Source organism: Pocillopora verrucosa, chromosome 2 (assembly GCF_036669915.1).
Source record: "Pocillopora verrucosa isolate sample1 chromosome 2, ASM3666991v2, whole genome shotgun sequence".
Lineage (NCBI taxonomy): Eukaryota > Metazoa > Cnidaria > Anthozoa > Scleractinia > Pocilloporidae > Pocillopora > Pocillopora verrucosa.
This window is the reverse complement of record NC_089313.1, coordinates 18,686,812-18,702,836: the sequence shown is the minus strand read 5'-3', so window position 1 is coordinate 18,702,836 and position 16,025 is coordinate 18,686,812. Positions and strand designations below refer to the sequence as shown.

The following is a 16,025-nucleotide window of genomic DNA, read 5'->3' as shown; positions in this document are numbered from 1 at the left end:
AAAGGTAAACTATTCATCTCATGGGGTGTGGAGGCGTTTCTGTCTTGATGACGAAAATAGCTCTAAACCCATACCTTACTAACCCGCTATATTGCTCCGAAAAACAAAAACGTTAAACGTTGATCAGATTATTTAGATGCAAGAGTATACGTTACGACATGCTAAAAAAATTCATAACCAATCTTGGCCTGCATTCATGTGTATTAGACCGGAAAGACAATATATGACATCCGTCTATAATTCGAATCTAACAAGCTCCTCTACACATATTGCTCAATTGTGAATTGCACAAGCAAATTCTGTGTTTTTCTCTCAGCCTTATGAATATAAATCTCGGTATTCAAGATTTAGAGGTAATCATTTTAAGACTTAACTGGTTCTGTGACAGCTGCAAAATACAGTCTTGTAAAAGGACTTCGACCAAGTGTTGAGGTAAGTGAAAGTTTGCCGTTTCTCGCAGTGGAATGCTCGTTTCCTTTAAAGAGGTTTATCAAAAGTAAGGTCACTCCTGGACACATGTATACTGAATTATAAAAACATTCAGTGAAGAATTTTAGGAAAACAAGAAAACTTTGAATTAAAAACGTCTGTTCATTAGGACGATGCTCGTCAAAAACATGAAAGACTTTGCTTTTTCTACGTTAACGATGAGGGCAGAGAAAGCTTTATTGAATCTGCCATCTTACTGAGATGCTCTCTATACTGTGTTGTTCAAACTCTGATCGAATACGTTTTCAGCGCTCGCTAGTACACGCAAAATAGATCACTCACTCAGTCTGAACGTGATCGAAAATCGAGGCATTTCATTGGAGGAAAGAAAACGAGTTTACGAACAACTTCCTTAAATTCTAAGCTCGTGAACAAGTAATTACAAAATAGAAGCAGCTTTTTAAACTTTCGAGCAAGGTGATCCGAAAACTGGCGTCAGTGAGAGATAAACGGTTTGTCGAGTTCACCAATTAGAACTAGCTCGGCGAGTTTTAAAACGAACTGCCCTAAACTGATGTTACATTCCGAGTTTGCGGTCAAAAAGGTTTCAAACTGATCTGCTAACATCCGGTATATTGACCCCTTGGATTTTTAAATGTATCTTTTACAATTGCTACAATTCGTTCCTTGATCGCAAATGAATTCAAAGCGATACTGAGGTCGTTTTTGACTTGTCTATATTGGACCCTCCCCTTCCAAACTGAAAAACAGCAGTATGAACTGTATGAATTGTTATTTCAATTTCATTGGGAAAGCTTGACGTCGAGAATAGGGCACCTTTTTCCGGTGCCAAGTTCTTAAGATAAAAACTGTGGGAAATAAAATTTCTCTTGACTAATATAAGAGCCTATTACTCAATAGATTTCATTTTAATGGCCTCTTATGTGAGTTTCCTTAGTACCCTATGATTAACTAAGGAGTTTTTCACAAAAGGTAAAAATGAACCATGGGCGTTATCAAAGATTAAAAACTTATGAAGGATTCCACGATGGGGAAAAATCGACAGAAAATTAAGCTTTAATCGTTCATATTGAAAAAACCTCGAGCGCTTCACAAAAGTCTAGTCACTGCAGCATTCATTGTATTGCCTTTTTATTTCATGCAAGTATATTCGTCGTGCAACACAGTTGGCCGCCAAGATCATTTTGCTAAATATTTAGCTTTCTACAAGAAAACTTAACTCATAAGTTTAAGATAAGAACTCATTTACCTTAATGGTCATTTTCAAGAGAAATCACGAACCTTAAATGGTTTATCATTATTCAAGGGAATGCTTGCAGTTTAGGATCAAACAACACAAACAGCGCAAATAAAAGATGATCAAACAATTCCCAACTTTGGAGATTATCACATGACTAACTTCACCTCTCAATCAATCAGATTATTTATCTTTTTAGTACGTGGTTTGTCGGTTACGTTTGTTTAGGTGAGTAATATCTGTAGGGTTAGTTTATTGACTTTTGATAAAGGGAAAAACTTTCATCTTTCGTGACTCGATATCCTTGTGAATCAATACGTTAGGTTCTATCAAGTGAACGTTATACCAACCACAAAAAAATTTTGTTGGAAGTAATTGATCGAGTATTTGCAAACCTCATCCAAACTACTTTAACTGAGACAATGAACTGGAAAAAAGAGAACACGAATCAGATCATATCATAGCCATTGTTTTTAGTCTGAAACAAATGTGAGTTAAATAATATGTTTCTATGACCCTAACAAATTATTTCTATGCCTCACTTTTACTAATTAGAGCTAAAACCTCGGCAATTCCGACAAATTTTACGTTTAAGTTGAAAACCTAACTTGTGAAGCTGGTAAGAGATGTTAGAATACAATTTTTATAGTTAACAGGTTAACAAGTTTTCTATCTTTCGGTGTTGATGGCTGGCCTATGTATCATGATATATTCCGGCTGATTTTAACGTATTTTTGTGCATATTGACAACAGGTTGTAAGGCTTATTTATGCTGTAAGTTTGGAAATCAGTTTGGTCAGCGGCTTATTTCCAGATGTTTCTACTTTGACATCTTAGTCATATGATATTCCTTTGTGCGTCAACTCTAGAACACCTATGGGCGAACAAGACAGAATTTTTCCTTAAAACATCATTACAATATCAAGCAGATAAGTGATGAGAATACGAGTTTTTTTAGTTGATCCCATACGGAATTCCTCCAACTAACATCATAAGACTTGTATAGCAGACAGAAAGGAGAATTACTAATGAGATCTTTGGAGTGAAAGAGTTAACAGTAATCCCAGGAAGAACGAATCATCAATCTCCTTAGATTTTTCGATGTTGATTGACTTCAGCGTCTTAATCAATCACACAGGAGTTTAAGCTCAGAAGAAAGTTATACTGACTAGTTTTCAACACTCAGTTTAAGGACTCTTTGTTGTGAAAGGTAAACATCAATTCCTTGGTCAAGTTTTCTCGAGGTCCACGACATTATAAATGTATATTTTCTTATCGTTTTCCGATTCATTACGCCATGCTCTAAAATAATTCTGCTCGTTCGGTGGGTGGAAATCTATAAGAAGGCTTGGCAAAGCGTGGAACCTTCAGGTTTTCAGTTTCGAAGAAGCGTCTTCCAGTTCATGTTTATTTCACTTTTAAAACCCGGTTTATAGAAAGGTTGATATGTTCAGAGATGAAGATGCCTCTTATAAATTAGACATATGTGGTAAGTGCAAACTGTGGTTTTGTTGTTCATCACTTTTTCTGTGCATTAGATCTGTAAAGTGATCGCTTTTAAAATCTCCGAAACTGTTTGAACTGCAACGAGTTACTCCACAACTGAGATACCGGCGTTAAAATGCAATCAGGCGATAACCGCAGTTTCGCGGTCACTAATCGTCACTCAAATTTAAACCCCTAACTCAGATATTGGCCATGAATTTTTAAACACTCTCATCATTTTATACCAATACTAGATCTGACATATCGATCTATATACTCATCATCTTGTGTGGGTGTTGTACACATTTCACAAACGCTATACGAACATGTTGATTGGTTTTGTTTTGACAATTTCTGGAAGCTTGCACAGTCAGGTTCTCAAAGTTGCGTGATTGAGCGGCTGTACAAGAATATACGCGGTTAAAAGGGTGTTTTTCTTCTACGTCTACGCTCTAAAGTCATTGGAACTCGCAATCAGGAACAAATAATCGTTGGGGAATACAGCCAGTGTGAGATTTGAGTCCTGATTGCAGGAGGAGGTACGCAGCTGTATTTGATATCATTTTATTTTTAAAACCGCGTTTCATTTTAAACGTTCTGAGGCAAACCTAATTTACTGTGAATGTCTTTGCTGCTGCCTGGTCGTTGCAACTCGCTTGACCTTCCTAAAAGAAGGGTCGATGAAAAGATGGCCGAACGGAAATGCTTTTATCGAATTGTCTCTAACATCTCATGGAATAATTTTTCGTTCTTCCTTTTGGGTTTTTTAAGCATTTTTAAAAGAAACCAGGGATCATAAACATTAAAAATCAAGGGAATCAGTAAATCGATTTTCAGTGGCTGTGGTAGACAGGTTTCAAGTACCTGTTAACCTTTAAATATATTGCCACCTTCCATCACAGAAGACCAATAATTCTTTCGATTGTTGATCGCATTAATTTTTTAATCGGACGCTATGTTTCCAGTCTGTTGAAAAACTTTTTTTCCCTATTATCTGCAAATGTTTATGAGCTGTTTTGCCACTGAGGTAAGATAACAACAATATCACGTGGTGTTGTTGCGTGACCGACGCTGCTGCGGTTGCTGAAGTTTCCCTGGGCACCTTATATCAGCTCATATCGGCTTTATTCTCATGCAAAATTTCTAGATGTTTCTAATTCTTTGATTTGGAGAAAAAAATTTCTGACGCCTTGTCTTTTTGTCTGCTAACCTTGTCTTGAAGATAAATATTTTGACGCATGACAAGTAGCTAGTTTGCAACTAAAATCTGAATGTTCAACCCTAACTTACAAGGGCTCAAATTGATTTTCCGTGTACGTGTAAATGAATGATTGATATCAATTGACGGCTGTTGAATATTTTCGAAGCTAGATTAAATGGTTAAAAAACTGGACGGTTACATAATTCCATAAGAAATTAGTTTTAGGAATTATTATGATATCAGAGGACAAACATCCAACGGGACATTCCTTTATCATATAAACTCTACACTATGAAAAGTAAAATTCCTCAGGGAGTATACATGGCCAAATTTCGGAAATTCTGCGCGAACAAGCTGTCTACCAAAGTCAATTTACAAGCCTTCCGGTTTCCGGCGGTATTCCGTTTGGTAGTGGCACTTGGGAATCGTCTGAAGGAAACAATTTTGATAGGGGCATTCCAATCAACGTTACAATTGCAATTCAAGCAAAGAAAATTTTAAAAAAGTTTGAGTTATCTGTTCCGATTTCTTATGCGTTTGGATTTGCAGCAATTTCAGCTCAAAAAATTGGAAATTCATTCCCCATTCTCCATTTCCAATTAACTTCCATTTCTAATTCTGCATATTTTTTCGTAATTTTCCATCACCCATTCTCCTTTATTTCTTTTAAAGCTCACCTTTAATTAAATGTTCGATCGACCTGTCTAGTATTTTATATGACAACTGGACCAAAATGCACCGTCAAGATTCGAAAACGATTAAAAATGCAATAGGCATGACAGTTCCTGAGAATTTTTAATGAACCGGACGTGATGCATGTCTTTTGCTACAATATTTCTTTTCCAAATTACTTGGAATTTCTAAAACAAATTCTAAAAGAGATACAACAATGAGAAACGATATGACAAAAGATTTCCCACTTAGAGACCATGCCACGTTTAAATTTACGCGACCTCTTTGAGTTTAACATACCAGCAGGTGGATAAATTCCTTATTGTTCGGTGGTATTAGATGTTAAAAGCATCCTGTTCACCTGTACTTACTGATTTAATTAAAACGACGAACGCAGTGATAACAGGCATAAGGGTTTACACTTACGGCCAACCCGTAAAGCTTCAAGAATTTAACCAGGTTAGTTATTCTACGAAAATTGCAATTAGATAGGTCTCACTTTTCCTTTCGTCTTATCATTAGTCATTTAACTAGTAGTCATTACCATCGTAACGAAACGATACTCTAAATTGCCTAAACAGTTCAATCCTATTTTAGTGAAAAAAACAGATGAGAGCGCAAAGTTACAATTCTTTTGCTATTTTCTTTTTTTGAACCATGTAAAACTAACTTATTATTTAAGGAGACTACAAAATATTTGCCTAGTTCGTGAGAACCAAGGGAAAACCAGGATGGCTGAGAATGGATAGCAACAAGCTGACATAAAAGCGTAATACACAAACAAGAGCCCATTACTGAAACAAACGATGACTTGGCTATTTTATGAGTTCAGTAGCTGGATCACGTACACATTTCAACAAAAGAGATGCAAAATGTTTAATTCGAAGTTTCTCTTCTGTTCGTGTAGAAGAACTTGAAGAAAAAAAGAGATTCGTGCTTATAATTGTGAGCATCATACACGGAAATTGAAAGATTACCAAAAGATGGGGCCATTTCCTCCAAACCTTCTTGAATGATTAAACTTCTGGGTGTCCTCATGGTTGCCCTGGTTAACAGCAGTTTCGTTATTTTTAAGCACGAATTCTATAATAGATTGATACTAGCGCACTTTTGTGCTGTTTTCTCAACAACAGTATGGAGAAAAAGCCCGAGTATCGCTAAAAAAAGTTTGTTTTATTTTTAATTTAATCGATTTTTTTTATATATTAGACCAAAAGTAACACTTGATGCCTTTAGAAACACCCTTCATTTTAGCCTCATGTGCCTTGAATTCCGACAGAAATGCGACGACCCATTTTCTACAGTCAAATTGCAATTAGCTTCACGAATTCGTCAGCTTTCTGCGAATTTTTTAAAAAGATAAGTCGTTAAACTACGTTTGGAGCCACCTTGAATCGGCGATGATTGAGTATCTTTAGACATCATCATCGAAGCAATAACTAAAAAAACAGTTGTGGTTGTAAAAACTGAGAAAACCGATTCAGAGCGATAAGTTTTTCTGGGGTGATAATCATACGGATATGGAAAAGTTTATTCCTACTGGTATTCGCCATTTTCAAATTTCATAAGAAAAGCCGCCAGTGAGGTGTCTTGATTTGTCACTTAGTGAATGAGAAGAGAAGCAGGTGGATTCTTCCGCGAGGGTAGAATAAACATACCCTTCACAGAATTTTTACAGAAACGCATTTTAATTTATTTTGCCTAGAAACTAACGGATACGATGAGGTCGTTTATTAAACATTTCTAGTCTTTTGAAAACAGCAAAAGGATTTCATTTCTGGAGAACTTTAGCAATTAATACACAGAGGTGAGTTTGACAGACAAAAAGCAAAAACAGACGAACCGACTCAGACGTATATGAAATACGCGAACGTCTGTAATTAAGCCTGGTAAGAGTAAGGTTAAGGATAACGTTTGCGACAAATGGAAGGAAAAGATTTCATCTCTCTGCTTTCAACTGTAAATTCACTGAGTGAAAATATTTACAAAAGCTGCTATCGGAAGATTTTTTCCTATTTTTTCCACAAAGTTTGCTTTCAGGCATATGGAGAATAAATAAAATCTGAGCATATTTATTCTGGTACACGTAAACTCTTAGATTTTAAAACTCACTAATGTAACTATTACAACCGTTTTAACTATTAAATATAGGAAAGAAAATTTAGAATTCGCTGTTATGGAACATGTCAGTAAAATATAATGTAAGTGACAAGCAACAGATCGCAGCATTTTTCTATTTATTCATTTGTAGAAGAAAAGTAATTAAATTGTTCCCGGCCTGCTGTGTTGAAAGAGATAGGAGCAAAGGAAACATAACAAAGATAAACTTGATTAGCAGTGTTGCTCTGCATGAACTTTGAACTGGGAAACACCAAAAACACACCCGCAGTACTTTATAAGTCTCTGAGCTGTAGGCAAATAAATGACAATTAAATACTATAATGGTGAATAGAGTCTACATAAATTCCACACCTTAGTTTGGAAGGATGGAAGTTCTTGTTGGTTTAAGAAATACTCGGTAATTCTTAAAAAACTATGGAATAGAACGCAGTTGAATTTGTAGTTCACTTGATAGCAATCCTTACGTTCTCTGAAAATAAGACCCTATTTAATTTAGTTTGAGTTTGTACGTGAAGATAGCCAAAGGGAGATGCATAGGAAATACGGAGACAATTTTTTTCTAGCCTCAGGAGTTTGATTCATTGTTTACAGTGGCTTATAGTTCTCTAATATGTTGTTAGCAGATCACTTTAACCCCAATCTATTATTGGCTCATCTTTAAGGATATGAAACAGCTAAGGGGTGAGTCTCGTATTTTGTGTTTTCATGGTGGAGTACGGCATGAAATAAGGAGAAAGGGCGTACTTTGCTCCTGCATGTGGCTGTACACGAACTGTTTTGGCTTCTTAAAGAAAAATCGAACTTCATCCCGAAAAGGTACCCAATATTTTAAAGAAGTGTTCCTTAGAGACCCAATATCTTAAGGAAGTGTTCATCGTCGGAACATCTGAAAATGTTTACTCTCTGAAATAATTAATTAAATGAACCACAACATAACTGTCAAAGTGTGGATGTATATCTTTGAATTTACAATGTTATATTGACAAAGAGAGGCCCGGAAATTTACGTATAATTCGTATTGGAACAAATATTATGTGAAAATTGTGAATCTTTAACCAAATATTTTATACTTACTAGCGAAAAAAATAGAGTGCTTTTCATTCTCGATGGCTGAAAATAAGTGATAAATCCATGATATGTTTCTGAGTAACCCCACTTTCAATGGGCAGCTGTTGTACTAGGATTTGCGTAGAATTGTGTCACTAAAATTGCAAATCACTTCTCTCAAACGTGGTGTGCTTAGGGCTATTAGACATAATAACTGTTTTAACGGAAAATCTTAGATGTTGACGCATATGATAACATCATGTTGTTCAGTTGGAAATCATCAGTCGACCTCTTTGAATATCGCGGGTTTATCATGAAACTTATAACTGGTTTGTCGTCGCCGTAAGGGGTCAGTGTACAGTGGTGGAACTGCACGTTCGAAGAGCCTTTGCCTGCTTCCTTAAATAATAGTAACAGACAAATAACTATCATTCAATTTCATTTTGACCTGCTCTTTTGCCGGAATATTTTGCGCTAATCGACAAGCTTACAAAACTATTACGTTAGTATTCTTCTCTAGGGTTTCGACTATAATTGTCACCTCTGTGACTCTGGTCGCCAGAGTCACCAAGTTTATCATCCACTGTGGAGCCTTGCTTTCAGTTCCTAAATTGAATTTGTTTTCTATTATTTTTTGATGCCGATATTTAACTTTACTATTGATTTGTGACTCTGGTTACTATTAAGTTATATTTAAGACTATTAATCGATAATCAACCAAATCTTTGGTCGGGTTTTCGTTTACGAATATGTTAAAGGGGAGAGTGCAAGAAATGCTTTCTACCCTGATGTACAGTTTTTATATTCGCAAGAGGATTCCTTTTCCAAGATGCTTGAAAAAGCCTTTTATTTTTCGAACAATCCTTATACATTTCCATTTCGCGTACTAATTCTTCCTTACACAATTCTTTTCCACAGCTGACCGCCTACTCAAGATGAGCAATACAACTCCATTTAGCGAGCCTGAATCAAGTGTAAGCCAAGATATTCCGTACAAGGAACCTACTGCAAAAGTAGCATTTGAACCCCTACCAAAATGGGACCAAGCAAAAGAAACCTGGCAATGGGTTTGGGACCTCCACTGGGCTGGATTTGGGTCCCTTTTCGCACTTATAGCGCTGTACGCTCTTTGGTCACTAATTAACCTGGCGAAAAGGAAACACAGACGGAAACCTCTTCTTGCGATGGCGATAAGCTCACTTCTATTCTTGTTTGGTTCCTCGAGAGCTGCGTTCTTCTTCATCAACCCATACGAGTCCAAAGAATGCTTTCTGCCGACGAGTTGTCCGGTCATATTGACCAGAACATTATTCGGTATTGCGCTTCCGTGCATCACGGCTTCGTTTTTCCTGGTCCACTTAGCATTTCTCCAGCTATCGAAGCTTACCCTGTACCCTGAAAAACTACAAAGTGTGAAGTTTGTGAGTTGTGTGATTACTTTCCACTTCACACTTGTGTTAATCACAGAAATCGTGATATCACTGTCAGCCGACTGGAGATCATTCAGCATAGTTTGCGAGACGTTCTTCATGCTCCTGAGCTTGATTCTGTCTGCGAGTTTCATCTACAGTGGGAGAATAATTCTCAACTCTGTGCATGAAACACGGTTGTCTGTTCGACGGTTTGGAAACCTTCACAGCAAGGACAGTCCTCCCTCGAATGTTGCGAAACTTGTCAAGATAACTTACATTACAGTGTTATTGGGATTTTTTAGCGTTGGGCTACAGTTGTACTCGATTTTTTTCATGCACAACATGTATTCCAATGAAAAATCCATCATACCTAAGCCGTGGCCATGGTTAATTTTTCAATATTTGTTTAGATGTGTGGATCTTGGGCTTGGATGTACATTAGCTTACGTGAATCCTAGACAAGTTCCTCACAGAAGACGGTCGAGAAGCACTATATTTTTGAGAAACTGCAAGCTGATAGCAGGGTCGTCATTATATGTACAGAACAATCAGAGCAGTGCTGAGAGCGGAGATCTAGCCTCACCGCCTCCTACTGCTAAAACTTCCGTGCGGACGCTGGTTGAGATTGGGATTGAAAACGAAGGAGGCAACTTCATCTTCCATGAAGAAGAGGATAAAAAATAACCGGTTTAATAATCTACGAAAACACGTCTTTAATAACCCTGCTTTGAGATGGCAAAGAGGAGATAGAGACTGAGAGCGCAAAACACATCATAAACAAACTGTTCTGACTCAACCCGTGGTATTAACTCAAAACGCACCTGTTTCCGCGTGGCACAAACGTGCTCAATCGCATGCAACACTGACAAACATAACGAAAACTGATGTGAATTCAGGTTTCGTTGAAAGTGATAAAGATCACCTTAGACATGACCATAATATTCAGTGATAAAAGATTAATATATGAATATTAATATATGCTTGTGAATGACAAGTGACGAGTAAATTAATTATTAAGCGTAAATAGCAACGAAGAAGAAATTGAAATTGCGCGAAAACGTTCACTCCGCAGGGTAATTATGGAGTAGTCAAAACTAAATCGCCGTAGGCACACTGGAAGACCTGTGAAAAATGTTTGACTTCGTTGCATCGAGACCTGTTAGACGGTGATAACTTGTCCACTATATTGTTGGGTAACGCAATAAGTTTACGTGACGATCAAACAACTATCTTTAGGTCGTTTCTATTCTTAGAAATACATCAATAAGTAAAAATTACTCTATGAATTAAATAGAACGTATTCAAGTTCTAATCAAAATATGTAAATAAAGGCAAAAGAAGGGTAAAGGCTGACAGAAAAAAAAGAGTTAGAGCACCATGCATGAAACGAAATAAAATCACATTGACACCAATTTGACGATGAGTTTATCCTTGCTTCTCATCGGTTCCTCCAGGTTTCTCACAGTGAGACAGACAACCACGTGTCTCCGCTGCGCTTCCCGAAATTCAATGTCTGTTCCCAAAAACTCACTGCGACAAATTTTACGTTCATTATAGTTCTACCTTAATATTCCTTTGACTATACAAGCGAACACGGCCGAGGTTATAAAAAAAGTGTGGTTGTTCACTGAATTGATATAAATATAAAAAAGATATTCCTATGGCGGACCCGGCTGATTCTCGAACACATATCGTTTTATCTTCTCCCTGGGCTACGCATTTTTTGTCCGATGTTTTCGGAAACACGCATTATGCATGGTCCATAGATCAACGGCTACTACTCTTCTTTGGCTCCTGACATCAGATGCATATAACATATTCAAGGTTGTATAAAAGACTTCTGCTGACAGATGCGTGTTTTCTTCGTTTTCTCTGGAAGTGAATCAAGCCGATGATCATAGTCGTGCAACCCGTGATTGCTTTTTTCTCGGCATAGTAATACGCCAGCTTATGGGTGAGACATACGATTTTTGCCCTCGATTGTCGCTGAAGGCAGCAAGCCTTAGTTTAGAGCGCATCTGGTGGCTTCACATAAGCACACTTGGATTGGCCACATGTTACTAAATAAGCGACATGTTATCGCCACTTGGCGATTGGCTTTAAAATATCCCCATTCGCCGGATATCTTTTTCAAAAGACGTCTCACTTCCAAACCACCCATAACCTTCACGTTTTATCCTTGTGTTTTTCTTTTTTGCGTTTCTTGTGCTTCTTTTCTTCTAGTTCTTCGCTCACTTTACTCTTTTTCCTCTTTTCTTTGCTTCTTTTCTTCTCTTTTTTCCGTTTTCTTTTAGTTTCAGGCTCGTCTGCAGCTTTTTCTTTACCCCCACCGTGTCCTGCAGGGTCAACGATAAAGAGAATCACTGCACGTCAGTTATCCACCGACAATTCTAGTTCTTCATCACTGCCTAAGCGATATAAATTTGAAAAACGCAGCATCACTCTTTCAGTCAAGTCTATTACCCATAACTATTCGGATACATTATACATCCCTTTCACACATGGTATTTAGGGTGAACGACTTTGAAAACGCTTGCTTTGCTATTTAGCGTGGAAGGGAAACATTCTAAATATGGAGCTCTCTCTATAGCGTTGATGTGTGACCTTTGACGACGAACTGGTGCGAGTTGTCTACAAGTTTCTTAGAGTTGTTGACGAATTGCTCTAAGTTGTTTGTTATTTCGGCAAACTCCTCAGAGTTGTCGGCAAACTCCTCAGAGTTGTCGGCAAACTCCTCAGGATTGTCGGCAAACTGCTCAGAGCCGTCGGCAACCCCCCCCCCCCCCCCCCGAGTTGCCGTCGAAATCCTCTGAGTCGTTTGCGAACTGAGTTGTCGCTAAACTGCTCAAGGTTGTCGCTCTACTTCCCTGCGTTATCCCCTAAATGCTCAAAAGTGTTAGCAAGCTCCCCTGAGATGTCAGCGTACTATTCTGAGTAGTCCACGAACTCCTTTGAGTAGTCAGCGAATTGCTCTGAATTGTCGCAAAGCTGCCCAGAGTTACTGGTAAACTCCTCTGCCTTCTTCAAAAATTCCTATGACGTGTTGGGAAACTCATCTAAGTTGTCAGCCAACCAACTTGTAACAGTTCTGTGCAAGATGCTTAACAAACGAACGAATGAAACACACTCCTCAGAGAATGTGAAAAACTAACGAGTGTAAAAGATACCGTGGTAAAAATTTATTAGCAGACAATCCTCAGAGTGACCAAGAGACTACTGTAACAATCACATGACTGAGAATCCTAAAAGCATGCCAGATTCTAACTTAAAATGTTATAATGTGCAGCAGTAAATTTTTGATGAGGTAAGAATAAGGATGCCAAGTTACAGATAAGTCACTACAAGATACACTAATATCACCTTCTTGAATGACTGAGTGCCCAGACACTGCTGCTTCTGCTAAACGACTCAATTCTTCCTCATCAGTATCACTGATAAGAAAAATTCAATCATCAGGATAACATGAAATATATATATATATATATTTTACAGAATACAGTAAAATAACCAGAACAAACACACCAAAAGGAGGTTATACTGTCACAACAACCCACTTATATCCCCAAAATCTGTGAGGCATCAAAATAAAATGTAACTCAATCAACAAGAGAGATTCGTCAGACATTGTAGCCCTTTAACTCTTGTGAGTGACCAAGACAGAATTTCTCCTTTCAATATCTATGCCATATCATGTAGACAAGTGATGAGAATTAAGAAAAATATCAATTATGGGATTACTAATACTAATTACTAAGAGAATACCAAATTCTCCAAACTAATATGATGAGAATCATTTGGCAGACAAAAAGGAGAATTGCTAATGAAATCTTGGGAGTTGAAGGGTTAATACATAACAACTTGAAATACTAGTCAAAAAAGTAGAAGACATAGCTTATAGTAATACACAAAACTGGATTAATGAACATTACAATTGCAGAGTTATGATCAGCTAAACCTTCAAAGCATTTGTGCCATTATATCAAGGGTAAATTAGACTTCTTTTAATAATGAGCATTCATTTGATTCCTTAAAAAAAATTAGAAACATTCATCAATACTTGATGTGCTCAGTAAAAAAATTATTTCAGTTTCACTTGTTTGAAACGGAAAAAGCCTGCATAGAATAACTATAACTATATCAGAAACTAGCCATTGCTATGGTTACTCAGTAGTCTTAATTGGTTAGCAGAGTATGCAATCTGATCTCATACATGATGAGCCTTTCTTGCAAAATAAACTTTATAAGATTTTTCACATTTTCCACATGACTTGCTGTGGTTGGATAAGAGAAAGTTATAACCAACATTAATGCTTGTGGGATTCTCGTTAATTACCTTATCATTATAGGATAATAAACTCTTCCTTTGTGTAAACAAAGAACCTGCTTAAATTTGCCTCACTCCCATGATGTAGCTTTCAGTTCAGTTGGCTGTGGGGCTCAACCAGAATCTGGCAGCTATGTGCTGGAATCCTATCAAAGCCTGAATTATTTGACCCTCCTCCTTATGCACATTCTTTACTTGGAGTTTGCCTGCCAGGATTGTTTTGTGACTTTCAAAGTTTTGTAAGTTTTATATTCTACACCATTCATGAAAAGGCCAGTTGATTTTTGTAATATTAATAGCCCTGAGTCCACTTGAATGGCACAAATCTTACCTTTCACTGCTAACAGAGTATTTTGTATTCTTTCTAGCAACAGTAGAGCTAGGCACTTCCTTCACAGATTCTCCCAATATTAACTGATTGGATTTCAAGAGCAGTTTGATTCCTAAGGATTCATGTGAACTGCTGACATGGTCATCTTGCAAGTGAGTATTTTCTTCAGAGCTGGTATAACAAATAGGACATTCGTAAAGCCAAGTCTCGTAAAAATGCATTAGATCTTTTACCAACAATAAAAATACAATACATAATTGAATATGGATTGAATATTTACCAGATGAAGTTCTCGTCCAAAAACTTTGAAAGCTTTTTTGCGACATGTTGTCTAAACTCAGGTGTTATCAATTCTGTTGAAGAACAGGTAATATCCTCTTCCTTTCGCCAATGTCTAAAATAAAAACAATTAGAGTAATTAAAGGCACACTGACCAAAGTAAGCCAGGCGTATTTAACAATGAAATGTCTTGAGGTAAGTTTCCAGGATATATCTCAAAAAAAAGTTGTATTTCTGGTGTAATGCACCTATCATCGGCCATCCCCTGGGGGGGGACCCCTGGCAAGGGTGGGGACTTTGTAAAGGACCCTGTCAAAGTTCTTATTTTCCCCCTCCTAGGTGGGGACACAGAGGAATCAAAGTTCCCCTCCCTGAGGGGAATCACCTTGAGCAGCTTGAAACCTGACAAGAAAACAGTACTTTATACCCTTAACGAAATGTCATGTTTTAATAGTGCTTACATGTTCGTAACAATGCAAATTTCAATGTACTGCTAAATACAATTACACAAAAAAATGTTAACCAAAATACAGTGTAATACACGATGTCTGTTCAGCTGACTGACTGAAAGGTGGACCATGTTCTTCTGCACAACGGTCTTCATGTTTATTCATTTAAGACAACTTGAAATTGACCTGTTTCGTTTGCAAAGTCCCCTGTTTTCCCCGCGGTGCAAGGCTTTTGGAAAACAAACCTCCCTCATTTCCCCCACCTCCAGGGTAAGTTAATCGTTCAAATCCCCATTCAACGTTGAATTTGCCTGGGTCCCCCCCCAGGGGATGGCCAATGATAGATGCATAAGATTTGTGTGGTAATGTAAACATGGAAAGAGTATACAGTGCCTCCTTTTTACAACCACAACACATTGTTGTGCAAGTTTTCCTGAGGATTTACTCTGACACAACTGTTTGGCACCTTTGAAAATTGCATCTATGGGGTTTCAACTTGTCAGCTTCGTTGAAAAAAAGATTGTGACAGGCCACGTGCCAAAAGTTACTTTTTATAGTGGGGAGAAGATTAAACAAGATAATAAATTTCACACTTTCATTCTGTTCTCTTTTCTTTGTTTCGCTTTGTTTTCAATTTTTTGCGGTTTTTTCCCTCGCAAACTATTATTTTGGAAATAAGGATTTATAGGAAATCTACTGGAAATAGGAATTTACAGGAAAAAGAGGTCTACGAGCTCAAGTAGCTTGCAAATGTACCAACGATAAAACTGACCTCAGACTTGGTTTGGACTTGGAATTAGATGGAGAAGTGCTATGTACCATCGCCACTTCTAGAAAAAGGACCATAAGCGTATTAAGAGGCAAAATTCCATTTCTTCCTTCAGGTAAATTAATTTTTTCATCATACCTGAGTCAACAACGTCAGTAATAACAGCAAACTTTGCCAAATCTTCTTCAGAACTATCACACGAAGAAGCCATGCTGAACTTTCAGTCATTACTTCCAGCCCACCCCTAG

At 37.4% G+C, this 16,025-nt stretch overlaps 2 protein-coding genes across 6 annotated transcripts; one reads left to right on the top strand and one right to left on the bottom strand.

Annotated features, from left to right (window-relative positions):
* Nucleotides 1–292: 292 nt before the first annotated feature.
* On the top strand, nucleotides 293–10,590 carry LOC131790716 (proline-rich transmembrane protein 4-like). 5 transcript variants are annotated; one of them, XM_059107978.2, is made up of 2 exons: nucleotides 293–432; nucleotides 9,132–10,590. In XM_059107978.2, exon 2 carries the CDS (start codon nucleotides 9,149–9,151, stop codon nucleotides 10,307–10,309), a length of 1,161 nt encoding a protein of 386 aa, XP_058963961.2. In that variant the 5' UTR covers nucleotides 293–432; nucleotides 9,132–9,148; the 3' UTR covers nucleotides 10,310–10,590. The 5 variants fall into 5 exon arrangements, with proteins under 5 accessions (XP_058963961.2, XP_066018627.1, XP_058963958.2 ...); XM_066162530.1 differs by lacking the exon at nucleotides 293–432 and adding an exon at nucleotides 3,052–3,176; XM_059107975.2 differs by lacking the exon at nucleotides 293–432 and adding an exon at nucleotides 3,461–3,711.
* Nucleotides 10,591–10,611: 21 nt separating this feature from the next.
* LOC131790717 (protein CUSTOS) lies at nucleotides 10,612–16,015 on the bottom strand. Its single transcript, XM_059107979.2, has 6 exons — nucleotides 15,916–16,015; nucleotides 15,781–15,838; nucleotides 14,561–14,674; nucleotides 14,281–14,451; nucleotides 12,986–13,056; nucleotides 10,612–11,961 (listed from the first exon to the last, which is right to left on the bottom strand). The coding sequence occupies exons 1-6, from the start codon at nucleotides 15,986–15,988 to the stop codon at nucleotides 11,792–11,794; spliced, it is 657 nt and encodes a 218-aa protein (XP_058963962.1). The 5' UTR covers nucleotides 15,989–16,015; the 3' UTR covers nucleotides 10,612–11,791.
* Nucleotides 16,016–16,025: the final 10 nt, after the last annotated feature.